Source organism: Diabrotica virgifera, chromosome 6 (assembly GCF_917563875.1).
Source record: "Diabrotica virgifera virgifera chromosome 6, PGI_DIABVI_V3a".
Taxonomy (NCBI): Eukaryota; Metazoa; Arthropoda; class Insecta; order Coleoptera; family Chrysomelidae; genus Diabrotica; species Diabrotica virgifera.
In genome coordinates this window covers 236,712,171-236,739,873 of record NC_065448.1, presented here as the reverse complement: position 1 = coordinate 236,739,873, position 27,703 = coordinate 236,712,171, and the positions used below count along the sequence as shown (strand labels likewise).

At 31.4% G+C, this 27,703-nt stretch overlaps 1 protein-coding gene across 2 annotated transcripts; it reads left to right on the top strand.

The window, feature by feature from the left end:
- The first annotated feature begins 1,113 nt into the window (after positions 1-1,113).
- Positions 1,114-27,703, top strand: LOC126887355 (zinc finger protein 728-like). 2 transcript variants are annotated; one of them, XM_050654812.1, is made up of 2 exons: positions 1,114-1,610; positions 25,455-27,703. In XM_050654812.1, the coding sequence occupies exons 1-2, from the start codon at positions 1,349-1,351 to the stop codon at positions 26,891-26,893; spliced, it is 1,701 nt and encodes a 566-aa protein (XP_050510769.1). In that variant the 5' UTR covers positions 1,114-1,348; the 3' UTR covers positions 26,894-27,703. The 2 variants fall into 2 exon arrangements, with proteins under 2 accessions (XP_050510769.1, XP_050510768.1); XM_050654811.1 differs by lacking the exon at positions 25,455-27,703 and adding an exon at positions 18,011-22,522.

The following is a 27,703-nucleotide window of genomic DNA, read 5'->3' as shown; positions in this document are numbered from 1 at the left end:
CGATAGAACGGACTTCGGATATAACGGACAAAAATCAGATCAAATGTAAAAAAAAAATTGAATGTAAAAAAATATGAAAAATCGAATTCTAGAAGGAAAAACAACAAGGACAGGATCTCGGTACTGCTTTGTGCTAACGCCGATGAATCGCATGGATGGATTGACTACTTATACTTAATTGTTAGTAAATCTTCAAATCTTGTAAACCTGGTGTTGTCAAAGATAAAATCATCAAAAGACATCATCTGCCCGTTTCATATTATAGCTCTAGTAGGGCATGGTTCACCAGAGATATTTTCAAAAATTGGTTTTTAAAGGATTTGTACCTACAGTGAGAAAATTTCAAGAGAAGAAACTGGTAATACCGTCTAAAGAGGTGAAATGTTTATTGATTTTAGACAAAGCTCCTGCTAATCCACCTGAAAGTATTCTAAATTCAGAAGATGGCAATTTTAATTGTAAATATATTGTAAAAAAAATACATCGCTTATTCAACCCATGAATTAGTGAATAATTTTGTCAACCAAATGAGTAATGTAACTACATTACTCAAGAAGTAAAGTAGGAATTCAGAAAGTTTCTAGACGAAGTAGAAAAGTAAAAAAGTGGCGAATAAAACTGTATTCCTTTTTTAATTTACAGATTTGTACACTGTAGCTAAATACAGTAAGTACCTAAATAATAAAAAAAATTGATTGGTTTTAAACCTATTTTTATACAACGGACTTTCGGCTTTAACGGACATCAAGTCCCCCCAATTAGTCCGTTATATCGAGGTTTTACTGTAATTATGAATTCGCATTAATTAACAACCTGGCGTTCCTTTCCTCAGTGTTGCTGTGTTAGTTGTAGCCATGAATCCGACGAGGTCTTCTGATATTTTGCTACATTTAGGCACTTGCACCCATGATACTATAAATAACTTTATTTATAGTATCATGCTTGCACCTGTTGTAGTGATCCTTTCCCAAGTTATATTGCTCGTTTTTCTAACATGGCTATATCGTACTGCTGACGACTAACGAGTTACAAAGAAGAAAAGAAGAAGATGGTTGCTAAAAATCTGTCAAATAATAGTTGTTGCTTGTTGTCATTTGTCATGTTCATGTTTGTTCATGTTCATGTTTGTTCATGTTCATGTTGTTGTTTTTGTTTTGTTTATAGTTTATGGTTTGGTCACGTTTGGTTATAGACACAGTACAAAGCAGGAGTTTCTACTTCTACTTATATATCTTATCTATGGCAGGAGTTGTTATAGATAGATAGGTTAAATGGTGAAAGATGAAAGTTTGTTTATCAATTTTTCTCAGTGGACTCCCTTAGTTAATTAATACTACAGTTATTTAATATGGAATGCAATGAAAATATTAACGATTCTAGAAATCAAGAAATGTTTCCGTGTATCAAAGATGAAGGAGATTCCCTGCAGACATATAACAATATAGAAGTTAAATCTGAACTAGATGAAAGCAGTTATGGACAGGAATCTGTATTAGATGGGTATTGTTTAGATTCAGAGGGTATTAAAATCGAAAACCATGTATTAGAAGATGTCTCTAATGAAATTAAAGTTGAAATAAAAAAAGAACTGGAGGAGTGTTGTAGCATTGGTATGAAACTCATCTTTTCTTCTTTTTTAAGTATCTTACATCATGAATGTGATACAGTGGAACTTGGATATTAGGGCCTCCCTTGTAATGTCAATTTTTAAAGTAACCCTCCTCTATAGCGTCATAAAATTTTACAGTAGGTTGTTGTTTTTTCATTTTATGAAGAATAAAGTGCAATAAGTTTACAGCTTTGCCACATTGCTCCTTCTAATGGGGCTAGTACACGTTGGGCCAAGGAGTTGGGCCAACGTGTACAGGACCACTTGGCATGAGTTTGCGATTGGCGGTCAGCGTTGGTCTACAAACCGAATCTTGTCGGTATTTCTTTCTCGAAACTTCTTATGCCCCTCAGGGGCGTCGGAGCATGTCGGTATTTGGTGCACAAATCAAAGGATTTTTGGGACTTGCGCGATCTGCCAAACAGCTGTTTGGTTATGAACACTGAACACGTTGTCGTTGAGTTTAAAATATTTGTTTTCTCTTCTCACAATACTGATACTGTTTATAAGTATTAATTTTAAGGTTGTGTTTTAATATGAATACTTTTTTCGGTGTAAAAGCACTGTCGTTTGCGCCATTGTTTTTTAATCACTCTTGTTTAGTACACTTTTCTATAAGCATTGAACGCATTGTACAAATTAATTGCGGCAGCTGCTACAGTCTCTACATCCATATCCATAATCAGAGTTTGTTTTTTTGTTTATCCACTAAGAAAGGTTAATGCAGACTGATAACTCCACCAACGTGTAATCACCATGTATTCACTGTTCTTACTTGGCCCAACGTGTACTGGAGCCATAAGAATGTGAGAAAGGCCCATTGCCCATTATCCTTTTGTGTACAGTTATGTGACCTTGACAGTTTATGATTTCTTATTATTTGTCAGTGCCATCATAAAGAGTCAAATTTTCTGCTGTAATAAAATAGTGCAAATAATGCTGTAATAAAATTTTGCCTGGTTAAAATTTCATTTTTTTCTACCTCTTATAAGGTCACTACTCTGATATACAGTAGACTCCCGTAAGTTCGGCCTCGGTTAGTTCGGTCTCCGCATAGTCCGGCCGGCTCTCTCAGCATTAGTCACACACTTTGCATATCAAAAATCATTAGAAAAGAAAATTCAGAAAAAATTACTGACTTTTTTTAAGTGTTAAAAAAGCCAAACCACCAATGTGCAATAATATTTTTAAATTTTATTAGGCCTAGAGTTCTGTAAGTATTGTTTTATAGTATTTTTGTAACAGTCTATCTTTTCATATATTATGTTAAATATATGTCAGAGTGTTCCTCTGTGTTGTCTTCTACTTAATGTACAAGTGTTTTGTTTTTGCTGGATCCATACAAACATTAAATGGGCATTTTTTAGATAAGCATCGGTTAGTTCAGCCACTTTCGGCCTAGGGTCCGGTCCCTAGGTGGCCGAACTTACGGGAGTCTACTGTAGTGTCATTTTTTTTACTGGATCCTTCAATGAAGCTATAACCAAGTTCCACTGTATTTCACAAGTAGGTACTGAATAAGATTTTATATTTGTATCTATGTAATCAACTATTCTAAATGGGAAAAAAGCCATGTCCATGAACCTAGCAGAGCAAGGTTAGCAGAATGGAATCAGACCAAGTGCATAATTAGGTGCTAATTAAGTACCCCAATCGCGAATTTAGTGCTCCTTTTTTTTTTAATTATGACATGTTCTGCCAGGTACATATGAACTCAGCAGAGCACAACCATAAAAAACATCAAATCGAAAAGTGACCAAGCTTATAATTAAGTACTAATTAGGTGCTAATTTAGTACCCCAATCGCGAATTTAGTGCTCCTTTTTTTTTTAAATTATGACGTGTTCTGCCAGGTACATATGAACTCAGCAGGGCACAACCATAAAAAACATCAAATCGAAAAGTGACCAAGCTTATAATTAAGTACTAATTAGGTGCTAATTTAGTACCCCAATCACGAATTTAGTGCTCCTTTTTTTAAAAATTATGACGTGTTCTGCCAGGTACATGTGAACTCAGCAGAGCACAACCATAAAAAACATCAAATCGAAAAGTGACCAAGCTTATAATTAAGTACTAATTAGGTGCTAATTTAGTACCCCAATCGCGAATTTAGTGCTCCTTTTTTTTTTAATTATGACGTGTTCTGCCAGGTACATATGAACTCAGCAGAGCACAACCATAAAAAACATCAAATCGAAAAGTGACCAAGCTTATAATTAAGTACTAATTAGGTGCTAATTTAGTACCCCAATCGCGAATTTAGTGCTCCTTTATTTTTTAAGTTATGACATGTTCTGCCAGGTACATATGAACTCAGCAGAGCACAACCATAAAAAACCACAAAAAATTAGCACCTAATTAGTACTTAATTATAAGCTTAGTCACTTTTCGATTTGATGTTTTTTATGGTTGTGCTCTGCTAAGTTCATATCTATCTGGCAGAACATGTCATTACATAAAAAATAAAGGAGCACTAAATTCGCGATTGGGGTACTACATAAGCACCTAATTAGCACTCAAATGTGAGATAGGCCAGCAACTGTATTGATGATTTTTTCAACGGCTTGACTTTGTACTGACCTCGCATAAACTTGAATGCAGTACGCGCCAAAATTTGGAAAAAAAACTGAGCATGAAATTCGTTATTAGGGCACTTAATTAGCACCTAAATTTAAGATAGGTATGTTTGGACTTTTTTGATTTTTTGAGGTAGTACTCTAATGACTTCATATGTACCCGGCAGAACATGGCTTAAAGGAAAGAAAAAATGGAGCATTTAATTCGCGATTGGGGTACTAAATTAGCACCTAATTAGTACTTAATTATAAGCTTGGTCATTTTTCGATTTGACGTTTATTAAAGTTGTACTCTGCTGAGTATATATGTACCTGGCAGAACGCGTCATAATTTAAAAAAAAAAGAAGCACTAAATTCGCGATTGGGGTACTAAATTAGCACCTAATTAGTGCTAAATTATAAGCTTGGTCACTTTTCGATTTGATGTTTTTTATGGTTGTGCTCTGCTGAGTTCATATGTACCTGGCAGAACATGTCATAACTTAAAAAATAAAGGAGCACTAAATTCGCGATTGGGGTACTACATAAGCACCTAATTAGCACTCAAATGTGAGATAGGCCAGCAACTGTATTGATGATTTTTTCAACGGCTTGACTTTGTACTGACCTCGCATAAACTTGAATGCAGTACGCGCCAAAATTTGGAAACAAAACTGAGCATGAAATTCGTTATTAGACCACTTAATTAGCACCTAATTAGCACCTAAATTTAAGATAGGTATGTTCGGACTTTTTTGATTTTTTGAGGTAGTACTCTAATGACTTCATATGTACCCGGCAGAACATGGCTTAAAGGAAAGAAAAAATGGAGCATTTAATTCGCGATTGGGGTACTAAATTAGCACCTAATTAGTACTTAATTATAAGCTTGGTCATTTTTCGATTTGACGTTTATTAAAGTTGTACTCTGCTGAGTACATATGTACCTGGCAGAACGCGTCATAATTTAAAAAAAAAAAAAAGAAGCACTAAATTCGCGATTGGTGTACTAAATTAGCACCTAATTAGTGCTAAATTATAAGCTTGGTCACTTTTCGATTTGATGTTTTTATGGTTGTGCTCTGCTGAGTTCATATGCACCTGGCAGAACACGTCATAATTTAAAAAAAAAGGAGCACTAAATTCGCGATTGGGGTACTAAATTAGCACCTAATTAGTACTTAATTATAAGCTTAGTCACTTTTCGATTTGATGTTTTTTATGGTTGTGCTCTGCTGAGTTCATATGTACCTGGCAGAACATGTCATAATTTAAAAAAAAAGGAGCACTAAATTCGCGATTGGGGTACTAAATTAGCACCTAATTAGTACTTAATTATAAGATTGGTCACTTTTCGATTTGATGTTTTTTATGGTTGTGCTCAGCTGAGTTTCTATGAACCTGGCAGAACACGTCATAATTTAAAAAAAAATCGCGATTGGGGTACTTAATTAGCACCTAATTATGCACTTGGTCTGATTCCATTCTGCTAACCTTGCTCTGCTAGGTTCATGGACATAAAAAAGCCACAATTTATCTAAAAAATGATTTTATTAACTTTTTGACATCCAAATTGGATGTCGTTATCAAAATACAAAATATTAATACTTAAATTAAGCAAAAATTTTAAGTAGTGAGACAGTAAGCCAACAACATAAGCTGCTTGTTCTGGACATCGAAGTAAAAAGCGAAACTAAACAAAAATATCGGAGAGGACCACAAAAAATCAAGTGGTGGATGCTAAAAGATGAGAAGGAAGGTCTATTCAGGGAAAGAATAGTAGAAAAAATATGTTGGAACATGAAAGGAAGCCCTAACACAATTTGGAGAAAAATGGCCAATATTATTAGAGAGACGGCTATTGAAATACTTGGGAAAACGTCAGGAAAGAAGTTTGAAGATAAAGAGACTTGGTGGTGGTCAAATGAAGTACAAGGAAACATAAAAGAGAAGAGAAAATTATATAAAAAGTGGCAAGAAACCAGATCGGACATAGATCTTCAAAACTATATGGTCGCCAAAAAGAAAGCGAAAGTAGCAGTAGCAAAAGCTAAAGCAGAAGCGTATTCAAACCTATACGATCAACTTGATACCAGGGAAGGCGAAACGAAGATATATAAAATAGCCAAACAGAGAGCAAAGAAAGCAAAAGATTTTAATCAGATTAGATGTATCCGAGATGAAAATAATAAAATACTAGTTCACGAAAGGGATGTCAAAAAGAGATGGAGAAAGTACTTTGACAGCTTATTAAATGAAGAATTTGACAGACAGCCTGTAGAGTCAACGGAGACAGTAGCAGCAATGGTCACCAAAATAACCAACGAGGAAGTGGCTCAAGCGCTTCAAAAAATAAAGAAAGGAAAAGCGGTAGGACCAGATGATATTCCTGGGGAAGTATGGAGAGCATTGGGAGAGACAGGAACAAGGTGGCTAGCAGGTCTATTTAATAGAATTATGGAAGTTGGACAAATGCCAGACGAATGGAGAAGCAGTATACTGGTACCTGTTTACAAAAACAAGGGAGATATACAACAATGTACAAACTACAGGGCTATAAAACTGCTTAGCCACACCATGAAAATATGGGAAAGAGTAATTGATAGACGGATACGTGAAGAAACCGAAATATCCGAGAATCAATTTGGCTTTATGCAGGGTAGATCAACAACAGATGCAATTTTCATTATAAGGCAGTTGATGGAAAAATACAGGAGTAAAGAAACAAACGCTCATATGGTATTCATTGATCTTGAGAAAGCATATGATAGAGTTCCTCGAGAGATTCTGTGGTGGGCACTCAATAAGAAAGGAGTCCCTGGTGAATATGTAAAGATTGTGAGGGATATGTATGAGGGAGTAACGACTAGTGTTAGGACAGGTGTGGGAGAGACTGATAAATTTCATGTGAAAGTAGGATTGCATCAAGGTTCTGTGCTTAGTCCGTATTTATTCTCATTAGTTTTGGACCAGATAACAGCGAAAATACAGGGTAACATTCCATGGTGCTTAATGTATGCTGATGATGTCGTGTTAGTAGGAAATAGTGAAAGAGACTTAGAACAAAAACAGTGGAACAGTGGAGACAAGCTCTGGAGGAAAAAGGTTTAAAACTTAGTAGGACAAAAACAGAGTATTTGGAATGTTCATTTAAAGATGGAGCTACTACAAATAAAATGGTATCTTTGGATGGTGAAATGATTGTAAAAAGCAATAGTTTTAAGTACCTAGGATCGGTATTACAGAGTAATGGAGAAATAGATGGAGATGCATGCAGTAGAATTAGGGCTGGATGGATGAAGTGGAAAGAAGCGAGTGGTGTGTTGTGTGACAGAAAAATTCCAATGAAGCTGAAGGGAAAATTCTATAAAACAGCCATAAGACCAGCTATGATGTACGGAACTGAATGTTGGGCAGTGAAAAAGAAAGAGGAACAGCGAATGCATGTGGCGGAAATGAGAATGCTTAGATGGATGAGTGGAGTGACAAAGAAGGATAAAATTAGAAATGAGTATATTAGGGGAAGTCTAGGTGTGGCACCAATTGATGCCAAAATGAGAGAGCATAGGTTAAGATGGTTTGGTCATGTTCAACGTCGAGACGTTAACCACCCAATACGAAGAATAGCTGAAGTGCAGATTCCTGGAAGGAGTAGGAGAGGAAGACCAAAGAAGACCTGGGGGGAGACGATAAGGCAGGACATGTTGGTAAAGGGGATTAACATTGATATGGCCCAAGATAGAATTGTGTGGAGAAATGCAATTAGGGAAGCCGACCCCGCATAGGGATAAGGCAAAGAGAATGATGATGATGAAATTAAGCAAAAATTTTGCTTAGTAAAAAATTCTTCTAATAATTTATTTAATCTGACTCATTTATATGGACAATTCAGACATATATTATACATTTTAAATTTTAAAGTAAAAGACTTTAAAATGATATTACCAATATTTATGAGTTGTGTTCCTGGGGCGACTTTACTGAAAGATAGTTCATTTGATTACATGAAAACAATCTCAACTCAAGAATATTCGTCACAAAAAAATCATAGCATATGATCTGGTATTAAAAAGACAACCACACGCAACAGTGATAGTAAAATTCTCGTGTTAGAGATTCCATAGTCATTCACGAGGGAAAACCAGGAAAAAACCTCATGATACTATCCCGACATCGTAAGCATTTGGTCTTACATTTAGTTTACTTTCAAAAGTAATACCAAATTCTGACGTTAAGATATGTATAATATATGTTATTTTAAATTATAAATAATATTAATACAGTAGACTCCCTCTATAACGAGAACTGAAATTGGGACTAATTATCTCGTAATAAGCGGATCTCGTTATTTTTTTATTTTTATTTATTTATTTTACCCCATTAACAAATTACAATTAACAAAATAAATAACAATATGTAAACAGATTGAAAATAAACTTAATTCTAAATTAAAAATTTAAAATAAATTATTTCCATTATACATTATCATATACACCCTTAAATAGAGACTAGGTTACATCACGTCATATTGCAATCTAAAAATTTATGCTCCTTAACTGACTTTTAAAATAATATAAACTAATACCAAAGACCTCTAGATGATACTGATTTATAATTCTTGCATATCTATCTAAAGGAGAGTAGTAACCATAGTTTGTTTGGTGAAATGGTACAAAAAATGAGATAGAACGATTTCTAATATTTCTTGAGGGAATCCCAATGTGTAATTGATTCAATAGATCTGTACAACAATATATTGTACAATTTACTAATTTGTACAGAAATATTAATCCAGCACAAATCCTGCGATCTACCAGGGATTGTAACTTAAGTTGCTTTTCAATTTCACTATACTCATGATCTACTATAATCAACTTAAGTTTATATGAGCACACCCGCAAGAATTTATGCTGAATGCTTTCAATTGTTACAATGTGCACTGCAGGATATGGAGACCATATCACCGTGCATACTCTAATCTAGACCTAACTAATGAACAATAAAGAATTTTGAATGTATTTACAGAAAAAGTTTTAAAACTCCTAACTATAAAACCTAGCATTTTTGATGATTTCACTGTAATTGTATTAATGTGTTCCACAAAAGTTAAGTTTTCATCAAATATAACCCCTAAATCCTTAATTTTAGAAACATAATTCAGTGTTATCCCTTGTAATGAATATGAAGTATTCAATTTTCTAATTCCTTTAAAGAAGCTTATGTGACAACATTTAGAAATGTTTAACCTTAGCTTATTTATCCTACACCATTGATCTAATCTATCAACATATTCCTGCAGAAGTTTTTGATCCTCCAAACTGCCAATTACTCTAAAAAATTTCAAATCATCTGCAAAACCCAGGGCTTCACAGTTCTTAAAACATTCAAAAATACTATTTACAAATAAAACAAAGAAAATCGGAGAACAGTGTCCTCCTTGGGGAACTCCTGAGGTAACATTTATAGAATCTGATTGATACGAACCTATTTTAACTCTTTGCTGAAGGTCAGACAAAAAGCTCTTAATCCATTTTAGAGTGTCTATGCTAAACCCAACATTGTAAAGCCTATTGAGTAATGTGTGGTGATCTACTTGGTCAAAGGCTTTGGAAAAATCAGTATATATAGAATCCACTTGTTGAAAGTTTTCAAGTGCTTTTGTAATTTGCATCTGATACGATAATAAATTGGTGACCGTAGATCTACCTGCACAAAAGCCATGTTGGTTATTGGATATTAATCCTCTACAGAGCCACTTCAATTGATCACTTACTAAGCGATCAAATAGTTTTGGGATTGATGACTGGATACAGACACTCCTATAGTTAGTAACAAGATTTTTTGCCCCACTTTTAAATATAGGCATTATAAAACTATGCTTCCATTTATCTGGAAATATTGAGCACTTCAAAGATTGATTATATAGTAAATATAATGGAACAACTTAAGTGTAAATACAGTGCTTAAGTAAACTGTTTGGTACCCCATCTGGACCTAGTGTGTTTTTATTAGGAAGCTCCAAGATTTTGTTAAAAAGTTCTACTTTTGAAATATAAGTGAAGTTAAAACTTTCAGAAACATTTTCAGGTATCTCTATTGACAGTGAATCATCCTGGTTCCTGGAAGTATATACTGATTCAAAAAAGTTTTTAAACAATGCAACACTTTCTTGACCATTTCTGGCTTCTTTGTCATTGTAAATTATGTTTTGAGGCAGAGAATTATTTGACTTTTAAGTCTCGGATATATTTCCAAAAATATCTAGGATTTAATTTAAATTCTTGATCCACCTTAATTAAATAGTGTTGCCAACATACCTCCCTGACTCGTTTACACTCCCCTCGCAACCTAGAAAACTCATTATAACTAGCATAGGATTTCGTATGGACATAGGCTCTGTGTGCTGCTCTTTTAAGGTAACAAAGATTTCTAAGCTCAGATGAAAACCACTTAGGATACGTCCCAGTTTTATATTTCTTTAGGGGCACAAAAAAAGAAATTCCCAAACTCAAGACTTCATAAAAAACCTCCAAAGCTTATACGTCGCTCCACGTTATATCAGACAACAATAACATTGTGCATACATATGAATATTCGCGGTGTGCAAGTACTTGGAAGGGATACGCGAAACGATCGTGCGCGAATAGCGGAGAAATATTGCAACTTTCTTAAATAATTCATATTGTCAACTGAAATTGTCAAATTGACGTACATTTCATACCTCTTGTCATTTAAGAAGAAAAATTATATATTGCTCCACAATATTGATATGATATGCAATTATTATATAAAGGTAAATTTAATTAATTGTATTTTGCTTGCAATACTACATTTTAATAACTAATTTTATTTACTGTATACAATTATTTACATTTGAATAACATAACCTAAATTTTATTTTTTCTTTTTATTATTTTTTTTGGACTATGGCCTTGACAATTATCCAGTAACCAGGACCATATGATTGGCCAATATCATTAAAAGTGGGAATAAAAGTGCAGAGCGTAGAAATAGGTGTCGCTTTTCTGAACTTGCACGGTCCCAATACCTATAGTTTTCAAAAACATTAACTTCCTATATAGTGAAGCTATTCGGAGCAATATAAGATGCTAAATATTGTTTCCTCAACAATAAGGCTTCGCCATCATAAATTGTAAATTTTCTACAATATTCAATATCAGTCGATAGATAAACAGAACAGGAAGAAGTTTATTATAGGTGGCGGATTTTATTACAGCACTGGCCTCGATAACCACACAGATGTTGGGGATTTCTGTATACAGAATAGAATAGAATAGAAAAAAGCTTTTTTCTCAGGATTCACAAGAGAGAATGGTGTCAATTACAATTTATAGGGGTTGCTGAAAGAACCTACACTTAACGTAAAAGTAATATTAAAATATAATAATAATAACAGTGACGTTTAATTCAGATAAGAGCCCTCAGTCTCCTTGCAGGTCAGCTTGAAGGTATTCTTCCACTTTTTACAGTTCTAGGTGTAATAGCAACTGTTGAACAGACTTTCTATATTTATTTATGTCAGTTTCTATTTTAATGCTGTAAGGCAGTTTATTAAAGAATATAGTACAGGCATATTCTGTGGTTTTCTCAGATGTTGTTAGTCTATGTATTGGTACATTATAGTTTATGAGATTGTTTCGTGTATTAGTATTATGGTTTGTTACGTGTTTCAGGAATTTATGTCTATTTTTAAAAATGAAAAGTAAACATTCATATATGTATGATCCAGCCATTGTTAGTATGTTGCGCTTTTTGAAATGATCTCTACACGAATCCCTGTATTTCAAGTTAAGTAGAGTTCTGATTGCTCTTTTTTGTAATATAAAAACCTGTTCAGCGTTACTACTTTCCCCCAGAAAATTATTCCAAATCGCATTACAGAATCAAAATTTGAACAATATGCAACTCATTTACATTTTTCTTACAAATAATTTACTGTTATTCTGAAAGAGTAGCAAATAGATGCTAACCTGTTACAGATCTCATTTATATGCACTCCAAAATCTAAATTTTGGTCAATATGTACCCCCAGAAATTTTGTGCTTTGGTTTAGAGTAACTATTTACGATTGAATTGAGACAGTTTCTGGTACAGGCAGTTGGGGTATTTATTTATAACCATTACTGCGAAAAAAGAGGTAAAGAAACATTCTTTGATTTCATTTTTCCTCGTTATAACCAAATATGCCTCGTTATAGAGGCGTTACAGTTCAATAGGAATTTCATGGGACATCTAGTGTACCTCGTTATAAGCGAAACCTCGTAATAACCGTGTTTGTTATAGAGAAAGTCTACTGTAATACATAGATATACAGTGCGGTGGAATAAGTGTTACCCCCCCCCCCTGTTAACTTGTTTATTTTAAGAATATATGCAAAACGCTCAGACAGGTCGATTTTTAAACTAACCATAGTATATTATAGCATCAACGTTTCGAACTTTACGCGATACCTCTTCAGGTGACAGCCATAACTTTGATTTTTTTAAATGGGAAAGTACATCATGTGATGCCTCATTTAAAATCTCTTAAAATACTGATTTCAAAAATGTATAATACTTAAATCCTGTTTGAAAGCGTATGCGCAAAATTTCGGTCGTATTCTTTCTAAATGCAATCATTTTTTTCGAATCCTGAAAAAACTAATAAATATTTTTGGAAAATTTAAACGCAGAATGAAATATTACAGTATTCTCGTTGGTCCAAAGTCTCTGAGAACTCCTATAATGTTTATTTTAAGTCACAGTGGTAAAAAAAAGAGAAAATTTAGTGTGATTTTTAATTTTAAATATATCATTCAAAAGAAACTTTGTTTATTCTAAGGGACTCTCAGCCCTCGTTAATAATCTAATCTTTCATTCTTCGTTTAAATTTTACAAAAATACTTATTAGTTTTCTCAGGATTCGGAAAAAATAAATGCGTTTAAAAAGAGTTCGACAGAAATTATTTTGCGCCTACGCTCTCAAAAAGGATTAAAGTATTATATAAAATAAGAAAATCTACGGTTTCGTTTTGATTAAATCGAATCAAGTCGAAATTCATTTTAAAGTATTATATATTTTTGTAATCAGTATTTCAAAAGCTATTAAATTAATTAGGTGTCGCATGATGTACTTTACCATTTAAAAAAATCAAAGTTATGCCCGTCACCTGAAGAGGGATCGCGTAAAGTTCAAAACGTTGATGCTATAATATACTATATTTAGTTTAAAAATCGACCCGTCCGAACGTTTTGCTTATATTCTTAAAATAAAGAAGTTAACAGGGGGGGGGTAACACTTATTTCACTTCACTGTATAAATAACACTAAAATATAATCATACACTCCTGGCCAAAAAAATGGGACACCTTAAAAATGGGTGATTTTTGATGTCTCGAATCTCCTAAACCTTACTTCACTTTGTTTATTTGTTAGCGTGGTTTGTCATAATGTCCGAGAAACCGTCAAAACAATGCCTTCGTAGCCTCATTGGTACAGCATTCGACTACGGATCGAGAGGTCCCGGGTTCAAATGCGGACAATTGCTGTCTTTTTTTTAATTTTTGGATATTTGGAAAGTGGTAGATAACTATTAAAATCAGTTTAATGTTTAATAAAATAAAAAAAAGAATGTGTATGTACTTTTGTACGCACGTAAGAAGTTATACTTCTATTATATGATTATATGATTATAAACGAAATTAATATACTTTTTATTTATATTTTTTTTAAATATTAAACTAATTTATACTTACTACTTCTCAAACATTTTTATTAAAACAGTGCCAAAAATTAAAATAATAAAAGAATAAAACACACACAAACACATTAAAAATGCCACAAATGATTTCTGAACATTAATTGTCGGAAATTTTTTTAACTAAATACGTATTTTCTGAAAATAAAATTATATAATAAATATACTTACAATCATAAAATGTATAAAAAAATAAAAGTTTCTATTGGGATTCGGACCAACTTACCAGCGTTCCTGTTATTGGCGTTGTATTGGGGTTCACTCGCATTAAACGCTTCGCCACAGAGACAGTGTGTCATTATGTGCGAAGATCGACTAACTAAACGGATTAAACTTTTTGACATTTTTGAATTATGTAAATCAAATTATTTTGATTTTGAATTGAAATGATTTAGAATTGAAAAAATACAACAAAACAGATTAAGAAAACAATATATTAGGTGAATATTGATAGAAATTTTGATGGTAATCAAATTATGTAAATAATAGTATTACATACTATGTATCAATATAACGACTAATAAATTTCGCAATCACTTGCATCGTGCAAAGTTACTATGTTCAAATATCATAACAAAATTTGATCAACTATTTTTAAAACACTTACCAGTGTAAGATTCTTTAGCTTTGAATAAGCGAGATCGTAGATCGTCCCGGTTGATTGTTGTTATCCACAGTCCTCTACGCTTTCGAGCTAATAGGTTATTGTCACAGTTTGATGGGCTTTCACATTGGCATGCAACAATCATCTCTTCTATGTTAATAAGTCCAAAAATATAATATGAAAACTATTTAAAAAGGCAGTATAACTATTAACTAACTTTTTGTTTGTTGTTTCTCTTCCTACAAATTTTAAAACGCAACAACCAAACCAGTCCCACAGCTGCCATATTCTATAATTTTTGTCATGTCATTTGAACATCCAATCAGAACAAAGTTGTAATGTTTTAATCCAATGTTTTAAAATTCACCCTCATATCGCGCGTAAAGAAGTATAACTTCAATAAACTGTTAAAAGTATTTTATTTCGCTGAAATCATATAATAGAAGTATAACTTAGAACTTATAACTTAGAAAAGCGTAGAAATCAAGCTTCTGTCATATTTCTTCATAAATTGTTAAACAATAAGGTAGATTGTGCTAAGTTACTTTCACAAATTAATATATGGGTCCTAGATTAACATCCAGACAACAAAATAATATATTTTTATGTAACAGAGCGCAAACTAATATTTTGTACAAATCACCATTAAATCTAATGTGCCGTAATGGTAATAAATTAGTAGGTGTTTGTGATATATTCACGTGCAGCGAATGTGAACTTAAAATTAAATCACGGGCACATATTTTGAATGCGTGAAAGTAAGTTATAAATTGATGTATTTCATTTTTTCTGTTTCTTTCTTTATTTTAGTATTCTTTTATATTTCTTTACTTTAGTATCTTTATTCGTATGTGCTGTTATAAAAATCATTGTAAAATTTGCTCTGTAAATGGGTAACTGTTGGGCAATAAAAGCTATTATTATTAATAAAAGCTAAAAGCTATTATTATAACTTCTTAGGTGCGTACAAAGTACACACACATTCATTTTTGTTTTAAAACCAATAATACATTCCAAAAATAGATGTTATGATGTATTCACGGTAAATTTTCAACAAAATATAAATGTTATAAACCACTTTTTCACTTATATGAAAATTCCCATCAGGTTACAATAATTTATATGCCCATTTTGACGGATGGCTAAAAGCAACTGCTTGTACTTGCTAAACGGGACACCTATAAGATCATTTAAAAACAAGCAATACTATTTAAGCGATAGATATTGACAGTTCTGAATTTAAATAAAAAAAAGTGAACACCGTCTACAGCCCAATGTTGCCAATCGGCGGATAATTATCCGATTTGCGTACCTTTTTGAGAGTTGTCGTATCTTCTTCGCATCTTTAAATAAATCGGATATTTGCGGATCTTTTTCAGTGTATCTACCATCGACTAAAACTTTCTCATCCATATATTCCCAACACCAACAATACATTAATTTTGTTTGGTTCCACCTAAATTTTTATAAATAGCCATTTCTGGATGAATGTTAGTGACATACTATACTTTTCTTCTTTTGACAAAAGGGACATGTGCCAATTCTTTTGTTAAGAATTTAAATGCACAGGTGCATCCACTTAAGGCATACTAATCCAATTCAAATTTCAAAAACCGTCTGCCGTCCGATGTTATTTATGAGTTTTTAGTTTTTAGTCTTTAAACTTATGAAAGCTAATTTACACACGATTTAGTTTTATTTTCATTTTATGTAGTGCAGTGCTTAAGGAAACGTTTCCAGATTTCTCGAACATGAGATGTAGTTAAATCTAGTTCTTTTTTTTGTAAAGTTCTATCAAATCTAATATCTTAAACAAAACCATTTCATCAAAACATGTTATACTTACCTAATTATATTTATAATTTTTTTGAGGAATGTAATGGTACTATGCAGAAAAGAACTTTCCGGCACAGAAACGTCACTTTTCTGCACACTACTGTCAGTTATTCTGTGAGAAAATATTAATGTTGTTAACATAAAATTGTGCAGAAAAATGCATTTGGAATAGTGGTTTTAGAAAAATCTACTTATTTGAAACTAGTAATAACTAGATATCTACTAATTAACTCAAAAATCCTTCAAATTTTTTGCCTATAAAAATTATTTAGTCGGACATTAACGTTGAACGCACCACGGGTATTATGGATACTAACTTTGATACCTTAATAACTACAAGACTGTTAAATACATTTCTATTGGTTTAGTTGTAATAAATCTTTAGTTGTTAAAAGAGCGTAGGCGCAAAATTTCGGACCAATAATCTTTAAACGTATTAATTTTTTTCGAATCCTGAGAAAACTAATAAATATTTTTGAAAAATTTTAACGCAGAATGAAAGATTACATTATTACCGAGGACTGAAAGTCCCTTAGAATAAACAAAATGTTTCTTTTGAATGAGATATTTGAAATTAAAAATCACACTTAATATTCTCTTTTCCTTTTACCCCTGTAACATATTAGAATAAAAATTATAGAAGTCTTCAGGGACTTTCGGCCCTCGGTAATAATGTAATCTTTCATTCTGCGTTTAAATTTTTAAATAATACTTATTAGTTTTCTCAGGACTCGAAAAAAATAATGCATTTTAAAAGCATTGACCAGAAATTTTGCGCCTATGCTATTAATGTAGCTGTAGTTTATTTTGTATTGATTTATTTATTATTTATTTTTCCAGTACCTAGTTTTAGGTAGTTATTACGTTTTAATAAAATAATATGTATTTAAAAGTGTTTTTTTACTTAAATAATTATAATAAATTAATATAACGATCCAAATAATGAAATATTTAGATTTATTTATTTAGAATTTAACACTTACGATAATACAAAATACGAATAATATAATAATAGTAAGTAAATAGTATTTACATACATGAATTAGGTAATAATCAGCTAGGATACGAGATTTTCATCTATAAACGAAAATTTTTAAACTGTGAAATAGAGAATCCAGAAGATTAAAGGGCCGGTTGTTCGAACGCTAATCAGAAATGGAATCAACTGATCATTATCAAATATTTAATTACTGTCAATATCAACTTTGATTGGGTTGCTGAAAACATAATTGATTACAATTATGAGATTAATTAATTAATTAATCAATTATGTTAATAATTGTTACGTTAATTGATAATTAATTAATCAATCATGTTAATTACCATAATGATAATTAACGACCGACGTTATTTGATGGTTGTTAAGGGGACTAAAAGAATAACATTGGCAACATTGATTTTAATAACAGAATAATTTTTAACCCAGCGTACCTTTTCGTGACAAATCGGATATTTTTCGAGCGATCATCGGATAATCTAGAGAAATCCGATTGGCAACACTGCTACAGCCGGTCATAACGGTTAGAGGGTTAAAGTTTACTACAAATAGAATATATCAGTCTTTGTCCCATTCTAAAATCTCTATTCGTTTAAGAGATATAGCCTGGATAAATTAGTCTGTATAGATAATTTGGTTGTTATTTTAGGTGCTCTACAGGATATTACAATGGAAGTTGCAATTACCAAACCGTCCAATTCTCAAAAAGTAGATTTGAGAACATATTATACTGGTGATAGACCATATGAATGTGAAATTTGTAGTAAGCGGTTTTCCCGCAAAAGTACTTTAATTTATCACATGAGAGTTCACACTGGTGAAAAACCATATGAATGTGAAATTTGTAGTAAACAGTTTTCTTTTAAAAGTACTTTACCACATCATATGAGAATTCATACTGGTGAAAGACCTTATGAATGTGAAATTTGTAGTAAGCAGTTTACTAAATTTAGTAATTTAAGTAGGCATAAAATAGCTCACACTAGTGAAAAACCTTATAAATGTGAAATTTGTAGTAAGCGTTTTACTAGAATAAGTCATTTTAATTCACATAAAATGGTTCACACTAGTGAAAAATCTTATAAATGTGAAATTTGTAATAATCTGTTTACTACAAAAAGTAGTTTAAAGGTGCATATGAGAATTCACACTGGTGAAATACCTTATAAATGTGAAATTTGTGGTAAGCAGTTTAGGCAACTAAATGCTTTAAATTATCACATGAAAGTACACACTGGTGAAAAACCATATAAATGTGAAATTTGTAGTAAGCAGTTTACTATAAAAGGTACTTTAAATAGGCATAAAAGAATTCACACTAGTGAAAAACCTTATAAATGTGAAATATGTAGTAAGCAGTTTTCCCAAAAAAATACTTTAATTTATCACATGAGAGTTCACACTAGTGAAAAACATTATAAATGTGAAATTTGTAATAATCTGTTAACTACAAAAAGTAATTTAAAGGTGCATATGAGAATTCACACTGGTGAAATACCTTATGAATGTGAAATTTGTAGTAAGCAGTTTACTCAATTTAGTAATTTAAGTAGGCATAAAATAGTTCACACTAGTGAAAAACATTATAAATGTGAAATTTGTAATAATCTGTTTACTACAAAAAGTAATTTAAAGGTGCATATGAGAATTCACACTGGTGAAATACCTTATAAATGTGAAATTTGTAGTAAGCAGTTTAGGCAACTAAATGCTCTAAATTATCACATGAAAGTTCATAGTGGTGAAAAGCCTTATAAATGTGAAATTTGTAGTAAGCAGTTTAGGCAACTAAATGCTCTAAATTATCACATGAAAGTTCATAGTGGTGAAAAGCCTTATAAATGTGAAATTTGTAGTAAGCAGTTTACTATGAAAGGTACTTTAAATACGCATAAAAGAATTCACACTAGTGAAAAACCTTATAAATGTGAAATATGTAGTAAGCAGTTTTCCCACAAAAGTACTTTAATTTATCACATGAGAGTTCACCCTGGTGAAAAACCATATAAATGTGCAAATTGTAGTAAACAGTTTTCTTCTAAAAGTACTTTACCACATCATATGAGAATTCATACTGGTGAAATACCTTATGAATGTGAAATTTGTAGTAAGCAGTTTACTCAGTTTAGTAATTTAAGTACGCATAAAATAGTTCACACTAGTGAAAAACCCTATAAATAAATGTGAAATTTGTAATAATCTGTTTACTACAAAAAGTAATTTAAAGGTGCATATGAGAATTCACACTGGTGAAATACCTTATAAATGTGAAATATGTAGTAAGCCGTTTAGGCAACTAAATGTTCTAAATTATCACATTAAAGTTCGTAGTGGTGAAAAATCCTTATAAATGTGAAATTTGTAGTAAGCTGTTTACTTCAAAACATGGTTTAAAGATACACATGACAATTCACACTGGTGAACGACCTTATAAATGTGAAATCTGTAATAAGCAGTTTAGTCAACTAAATAGTTTAAATTATCATATTAGAGATCATACTGGTGAAAAACCTTAAAAATCTGAAATTTGTAGCAAGCACCTGTTCTCAAGTAAATAGTTTAAATTGTCATATGAGAGTTCATAGTGGTGAAAAACCTTATAAATGTGAAATTTTTAATAATCTGTTTACTACAAAAAGTAATATAAAGCAGCATATGAGTCTTCACAGTGTGGAAAAACCTTATAAATGTGAAATCTGTAGTAAGCAGTTTACTCAAATTAGTAATTTAAATACTGATATCAAATGTCTTAGCGACTTATTAAAAAAAAATAGGTCTGGCTAATTGGTTTATGCCAAATCCATTTACAAATAAAAAAAATGTCTTAGTGGTGAAAAATCTTATGAATGTGAAATTTGTAGTAAGCAGTTTACTATAAAAGGTAATTTAAGTACTCATAAAATGATTCACACTAATGAAAAACCTTATATGTAAATGTGAAATATGCTTTAAAACAGGGCTTCCCAAACTTATTCGTACTGTGATGCTCTTGAGACTTTGCTATTTTTTTGCGACGCCCCTCAAGAAGAACCTCAATAAAAACTTACCAATTTTAGTAAGTACATACTAGCCTAGTAAAAGGTTATAGTTACATAATATAACAAAAAAACTATTTGAACATTTATATTTTTATTAGAAATTAAGAACGAAATCAAAACATAGGCACAAAAATAAAAAGGGATATTTTTTTATGTAACTGGTTAATGTGAGGGATGTGCTTGCTTTTTTGAGCACAGCTTATGAAACCGGGGCTCCAATTTGGAAATTGCCACTCTCATTTCTTTTTTGTTTATGTTTGACCTGTACTTGTTTTTAATTACTGTCACTGCAGAAAAGTCCGTTTCGCACAAGTACAAAGTCTCAGATGGTAATAAACTCTTTACTGTTGCAGTGCTGATGGCATGATATTCATGAGAAACTGAGCTCCAAAATTCAAACAGTTTGTCCTTGTTGTATTGAAGCTTTAGGCTGGATTCACAGGACAATTCTGTCAGTTGTTCTTCCTCTGTTGAAAGTGTCGATGATGTGGATAACTGGAAAGGGTTTCTGACCCTAAAATATTACTCCAGATCTTCGGGAAAATATTTCTCAGTGTTCGCTCAATGATATGTGTTGTGTAAACATATTTTTTAAAGAGGGATCGAGGATTTCTATCGATTTTTCTTGTAGAATACCTTGTAAAGAAGGGAAACAGTCAATTTCTTGATCTTCTAATTTTCTCTTCCATAAGAGCAACTCCTTCTGAAACCCAGTAATTTTATCCGCCAATTGCAGGATAAGAGTATTGTAATAAATACATTTTCTGTATTAAAAGTCCGCTCTGACACGCGACGCCCCTGATGGGACAACTCGGTGACGCACAGTTTGGGAAGCCCTGTTGTAAAAGGTTTTCTCAAAAAAGTGATTTAAATAAACATATGGCAGTTCACACTGGTGAAAAAAAATTAATTTTTCGTGGGAAAAATGTATGTTTTCAACCGATTTTTCATAAATAACTCAAAAACTAAACTAAGTTTTTCCAAAAAAGTTATAATTACCAAAATTGAAGCTAATAAAAAATGAAATAAACTCCTTGCTGGAAAAACCTTTTAATGTTAACTAAAAGTGAGTTATAGGTATTTGAAGGTATATTTTTTTCGGCGAGTACCCAAATCTACGTATTCAAGCTAAAATTACGGGAAAATGATACATTTTATAACATAAACTTATTAAACATTTGTGAAAGTACTTAGAAATATCTATCAAATGAGATTCCGAACAAGTTGATAGCATTAAAATTTATGCTCCAACAATTTTTCAAACTTTATCTTTTAAAAACTTTTCCAAAAACTGTTATCGTTTTTTTTTAATACCTCCGTTAATTTTTGCGATATCAGATTCACCTAAACACGATTTGAAAGATAATTCCAAAAGCTATTAAAACACGTTAAACTTAATTTTTTAAACTTCTTACTTTTTTAAAAATAAAAGGTTAAATGGCCACGGTTACATACTTATCGCAGCACAATTTAAGCTTTAAACGTTGCTATCTCGGTTATTTTTCATTCTACACAAATAGTAAAAGAGGTAAAATATTTGATATAGAAAAAACTAAAATTTGCATATACATATACCATTTTTAACGTATTTGGAGTTATTATCAAAAGAAAATGATTTAAAAATTATGATTTTTTTTAAATTGTATCTTTTTTTCAAAAATGTGCATTCTAAAAAGGTAAAAAGTGTTGAAATCATTACGCTAATACAACGAAATTATTGTAAGGATTTCTATAAATTTTAATTTTTGTGGAAATGGCGTATGTTTTATTTTTCACTTTTTTCTAAAAAATTCTAACCTAACGGGGTCTCTTATTTTCATCAACTTCCTTAATTTTGATGGTATTAACTTCTTCTGGAGCTCATTTGATAGGTACTCTGAAATACTTTGACAAGTTTTAGCAGGTATATTTTATAAAGTGCATCGTTTTTTCGTTATTTAAGCTTGAATACTTAGATTTGAGTACTCGTCGAAAAAAATATACATTCAATTACATATAACTCAATTTGAATTAACATTAGCTTAGTTCTTTAAGTGAAGAGTGTATTCAATTTTTTTATTATCTTCAATTTTGCTAATAATAACATTTTTGTAAAAGCTTATAGTTTTTGAGTTATACGTGAAAAACAGCTTTAAAACATGCATTTTTTTACGTAGAAATAAAATTTTTGATATTTAATAACTCAAAAAGTATTTATTTATGTTAATAACTTTATATAATAAATTTTGCTTAGAATTTGTCTCTTTATCGATTTATGGTATTATTTTTAATAAAATAATTGTCACCTCCAAAAAGTTGTGGCATCCACCTCCAGGGTAAATGCTCAGTTAGCATCATATCACCTTTGTTTCTTGAGGTATCCTCTAACTGCTCACCAATTTTCATGAAAATCGATGAAGGAAAACCTTCAGTGACTGCACTAGAAATATAGTTGTGTAGAAGTGGTTCTATTACGAGAATTCATACTGCTGAAAAACCTTATAAATTTGAAATTTGCAACACCAAACAGTTTTTAAAAAAAAATCTCTAAATAAACATATAAAAGTTCATACTGTTAAGACAGTATAGACTGACAATAATTTCAACAAACTGAAAAAGTATTCTGTAGCAGGGATATTACAATTTGGAGATGTATTCTTCCTTGTAACAAGTTATAACGCTCGCCCCTCACGACATGCCCCAGATATTGCAGTTTTCTAACTTTAATTGTATTTAAAACATCTTTCTTTTCCCATTCTTCTTAAACCTCGACATTCGTGACTCTATCCACCCAACTTATTCTTAATATCCTTCTGTAGGCCCGTAACTCAAAGGCTTCTCTTGGTTAAACAATTTGAGAGCTTGGCTTAACTACACTTCTGCTGAGCAGCGGTATCAAAAGTGCGAATTGCCATGATGATTGCCGACCTTATTAGAGGAGATGACACATGAAGACGAAGAAAGATTCAGCACTGCTTGTATTATACAGGGTGTTTCATTGGGAAACGGAAATACTTTAATGGTGAATAGAGGTCACCGAACCGGTTCTAGATATACTACATTTTTTGCCCTACCGACTTTTATAACCGGGTTACAAGGTGTTTTATCGATTTTGCAAATTTCTTTCCTCAGCCATAACTTTAGAACCACCCTGTATATTTTTTTGATACTTGGTACACATATGTCTCATTCAAAACCCAAACGTCCGACATACTAACCATAAGAAAAATCCAGGTCCGGATTAACAAAAAATTATAAAGTAATTGTGACCTTAAAACAACACCCTGTATATTCAAATTTTGAAAATCGGTTTGCATATTTGAAAAGGGCACAAAAAAGTAAGTCTAATGGTTCGCTTTAATTTTTCGGCCAGACAATTTTATGACTTTTGAAATTTTGAAATTATATTGAATATTTTAAGAACTCTTGACATTAAAAAGCAATTAACTTTTAGTTATAAATTATTAAAGTTAATGAATAAATACTCATTTTAAAAATAATCAATACTTATTTACCACATTGGAACGACCAAATTACTAATGACAAGAAAAATCCAGGTCCGGATTAACAAAAAAATATAAAGTAATTGTGACCTTGAAACAACACCCTGTATATTGAAATTTTGAAAATTTGTTTGCGTATTTTTAAAGAGCATCAAAAACTGCGTTGAAAGGTGCATGTCAAATTTTTGCGCAGCTAATTTAATTACGACAATTTTGAAATCATATTGATTAATTCTCTCAAGGTCACAAGAAGCTGCCAGAAAAATTAAGAACAATCCCAATGTAATTAGAAAATCGATTCGATATCTTTTATAACGAGCAAGGAAATGCATCGAACAAAATGGCGGACATTTTGAGCAACTGTTATAGTTCAAATATTTTTAATTTATGTTAAATTATTGAATTGTTTAAACGAATTTTTTTTTATTAGATACATCTGTTTTTTTTTTAATTCTTTACTAAATCATTCAAATATCCCAATTCTCGCAATTCTAATTTTTAATTATGTGCATACAGCTACAAATCCAGAGAATCCATGAAGCCAGCGTAGTAAATAAGTATTAAGTATTTTTAAAATAAGTATTGATTCATTAACATTAAGTTATTAAAAGTTAATAATACATACATGGTTTTTAATCTCAGAGTTCTTTAAAATTTAAATATAATTTCAAAATTGATGTAATTAAATAAAAGGCGAAATAATTAAAATGAACCCTTAATTACAGTTTTTTATGCGCAGACAAATTTTCAAAATTTCAATATACAGGGTGTTATTTCAAGGTCACAATTACTTTATATTTTTTTGTTAATCCGGACCTGGATTTTTCTTGTCATTAGTAATTGGGTCGTTCCAATGTGGTAAATAAGTATTGATTATTTTTAAAATGGGTATTTATTTACTAACTTAATAATTAATAACTAAAAGTTAATAATACCTGCTTTTTGATGTCAGAGTTCTTCAAAATTCAATATAATTTCAAAATTAAAGTCATAAAATTGTCTAATTGGATGTGAAATTGAATTCTAAGATCAATTATTCATTAGAGTCCTTTCTATTGTAGCATAGCTCCGAAGATGGCTTTATAAGCCGAAAGCGCTCAGCTAGGAATTATTTGTTTTACACACATAAAAAGTACACTTTTCCCTGTTCACCCGATAAAATTGTCTGGCCGAAAAATTGAAGCGAACCATTAAACTTACTTTTTTGCTTTTTTCAAATATCCAAACAGATTTTCAAAATTTAAATATACAGGGTGTTGTTTTAAGGTCACAATTACTTTATAATTTTTTGTTAATCCGGACCTGGATTTTTCTTATGGTTAGTATGTCGATCGTTTGGGTTTTGAATGATACATATGTGTACCAAATATCACAAAAATATACAGGGTGGTTCTAAAGTTATGGCTTAGGAAAAAAATTAGCAAAATCGATAAAACACCCTGTAACTCGGTTATATAAGTCGGCAGGGCAAAAATGTAGTATAAGTGATTGTCTGAATTTATTGGATATGTATTGATTCTCTCTTTTACATAAAATAAAAATTTATATATGTATAATTTGGTTTTTATTTTAGGTCCTTCACAGGATATTACAAAGGAAGTTGCAGTTACCAAACCATTAAATTCTCCCAAAGTACATTTGAAAACTGGCGAAACACCATATGAATGTGAAATTTGTAGTAAGCGTTTTACTCGTATAAGTGATTTAAATACGCACAAAATGGTTCACACTAGTGAAAAACCGTATAAATGTGAAATTTGTAATAATCTGTTTACTACAAACGTTAATTTAAAGGTGCATATGAGAATTCACACTGGTGAACGACCTTATAAATGTGAAATTTGTAGTAAGCATATTACTACAAAAAATGGTTTAAATAATCATATGAGAATTCATACCGGTGAAAAACCTTATGAATGTGAAATTTGTAATAAGCAATTTATTGAAAAAGGTGATTTAAAGCGTCATATTATGAGAATTCACATTGGTGAAAAACCTTATAAATGTGAGATTTGTAATAATCTGTTTACTACAAAAAGTTATTTAAAGGTGCATATGAGAATTCACACTGGTGAACGACCTTATAAATGTGAAATTTGTAGTAAGCATATTAGTAGGAAAAATAGTTTAAATAATCATATGAGAATTCATACCGGTGAAAAACCTTATGAATGTGAAATTTGTAATAATCTGTTTCCTACAAAAAGTAATTTAAAGGTGCATATGAGAATTCACACTGGTGAACGACCTTATAAATGTGAAATTTGTAGTAAGCATATTACTACAAAAAATAGTTTAAATAATCATATGAGAATTCATACCGGTGAAAAACCTTATGAATGTGAAATTTGTAATAAGCAATTTATTGAAAAAGGTGATTTAAAGCGTCATATTATGAGAATTCACATTGGTGAAAAACCTTATAAATGTGAAATTTGTAATAATCTGTTTACTACAAAAAGTTATTTAAAGGTGCATATGAGAATTCACACTGGTGAACGACCTTATAAATGTGAAATTTGTAGTAAGCATATTAGTAGGAAAAATAGTTTAAATAATCATATGAGAATTCATACCGGTGAAAAACCTTATGAATGTGAAATTTGTAATAATCTGTTTCCTACAAAAAGTAATTTAAAGGTGCATATGAGAATTCACACTGGTGAATCACCTTATAAATGTGAAATTTGTAATAAGTTGTTTACTAATATAAGTAATTTGAATACTCATAAAAGAGTTCACACTGGTGAAACAGATTATAAATGTGAAATTTGTAATAATCTCTTTACTCTAAAAAGTAGTTTAAAGGTGCATATGAGAATTCACACTGGTGAAACACCTTATAAATGTGAAATTTGCTCTAAACAGTTTGCTCAGAAAATGTCTCTAAATACACATATGGTAGTTCATACTGGTGAAAAACCTTATAAATGTGAAATTTGTGGTAAGCAGTTTACTCTAAAAAGTAATTTAAAGCGTCATATGAGAATTCACACTGGTGAAAAACCTTAATGTGAAATTTATGGTAAGCACTTTACTACAAAATATAGTTTAACTGCCTTACTAATAAAACACTCGTATTCTAAGGTTATTCCGTGTATTTATATCTAGAATAGTTTTCCTAAGTAGATATAATACGAAAATAATTTGTTACCAATAAACTCTGTATAAGTTATAATTATTCCGACTTTATTCCGAAATAATAGTTTGGCAACGGCGCAATCTTCTGCATAAATGCATAAAACAACGGTATATTGGGTGAAATATGTCAATTTTGACTTTTCTCTATAACTGACAAACCAAATTCCGTCATTAACCCCCTCCGTGGCTCAGTGGTAAGAGCGCCTACCTTTGGATCGAAAAATCCGAAAGGTGTCATGCCGAATCTCACCAGGGTCAGAAATTTTTCATTTATTATAAATTAATAAATGAATATAGTTTCTGTCCTTGTGGGATCGGTACTCACCGGAGGGACCGCAGACGTTCGGATACAATTAGCGTCTCTTTGCAAAGACAATGACGTCGACTTTGCAAAGTAACAAGACACTTACTCAACACACACACACTACACATGACACTAGGTACCTAACTGTTCAAAGTTACCGTACCTACCATGCCAATGGCCATTAGTTGTCGAGGCATTAGCTAAATAAAAAAAAATTCCGTCATTAGTTGATGAACTACCCGCAGTTGCTTTTCCCGTTATGAATCGTATAAACTCCAAATAAATGTAGATTTTCAACATCAAATTTTATTTCATAATTTTTTGATGGGCTTTGAATTTTCTGTGTATATTTTAATAAATCGTTATTTCTTATCTTA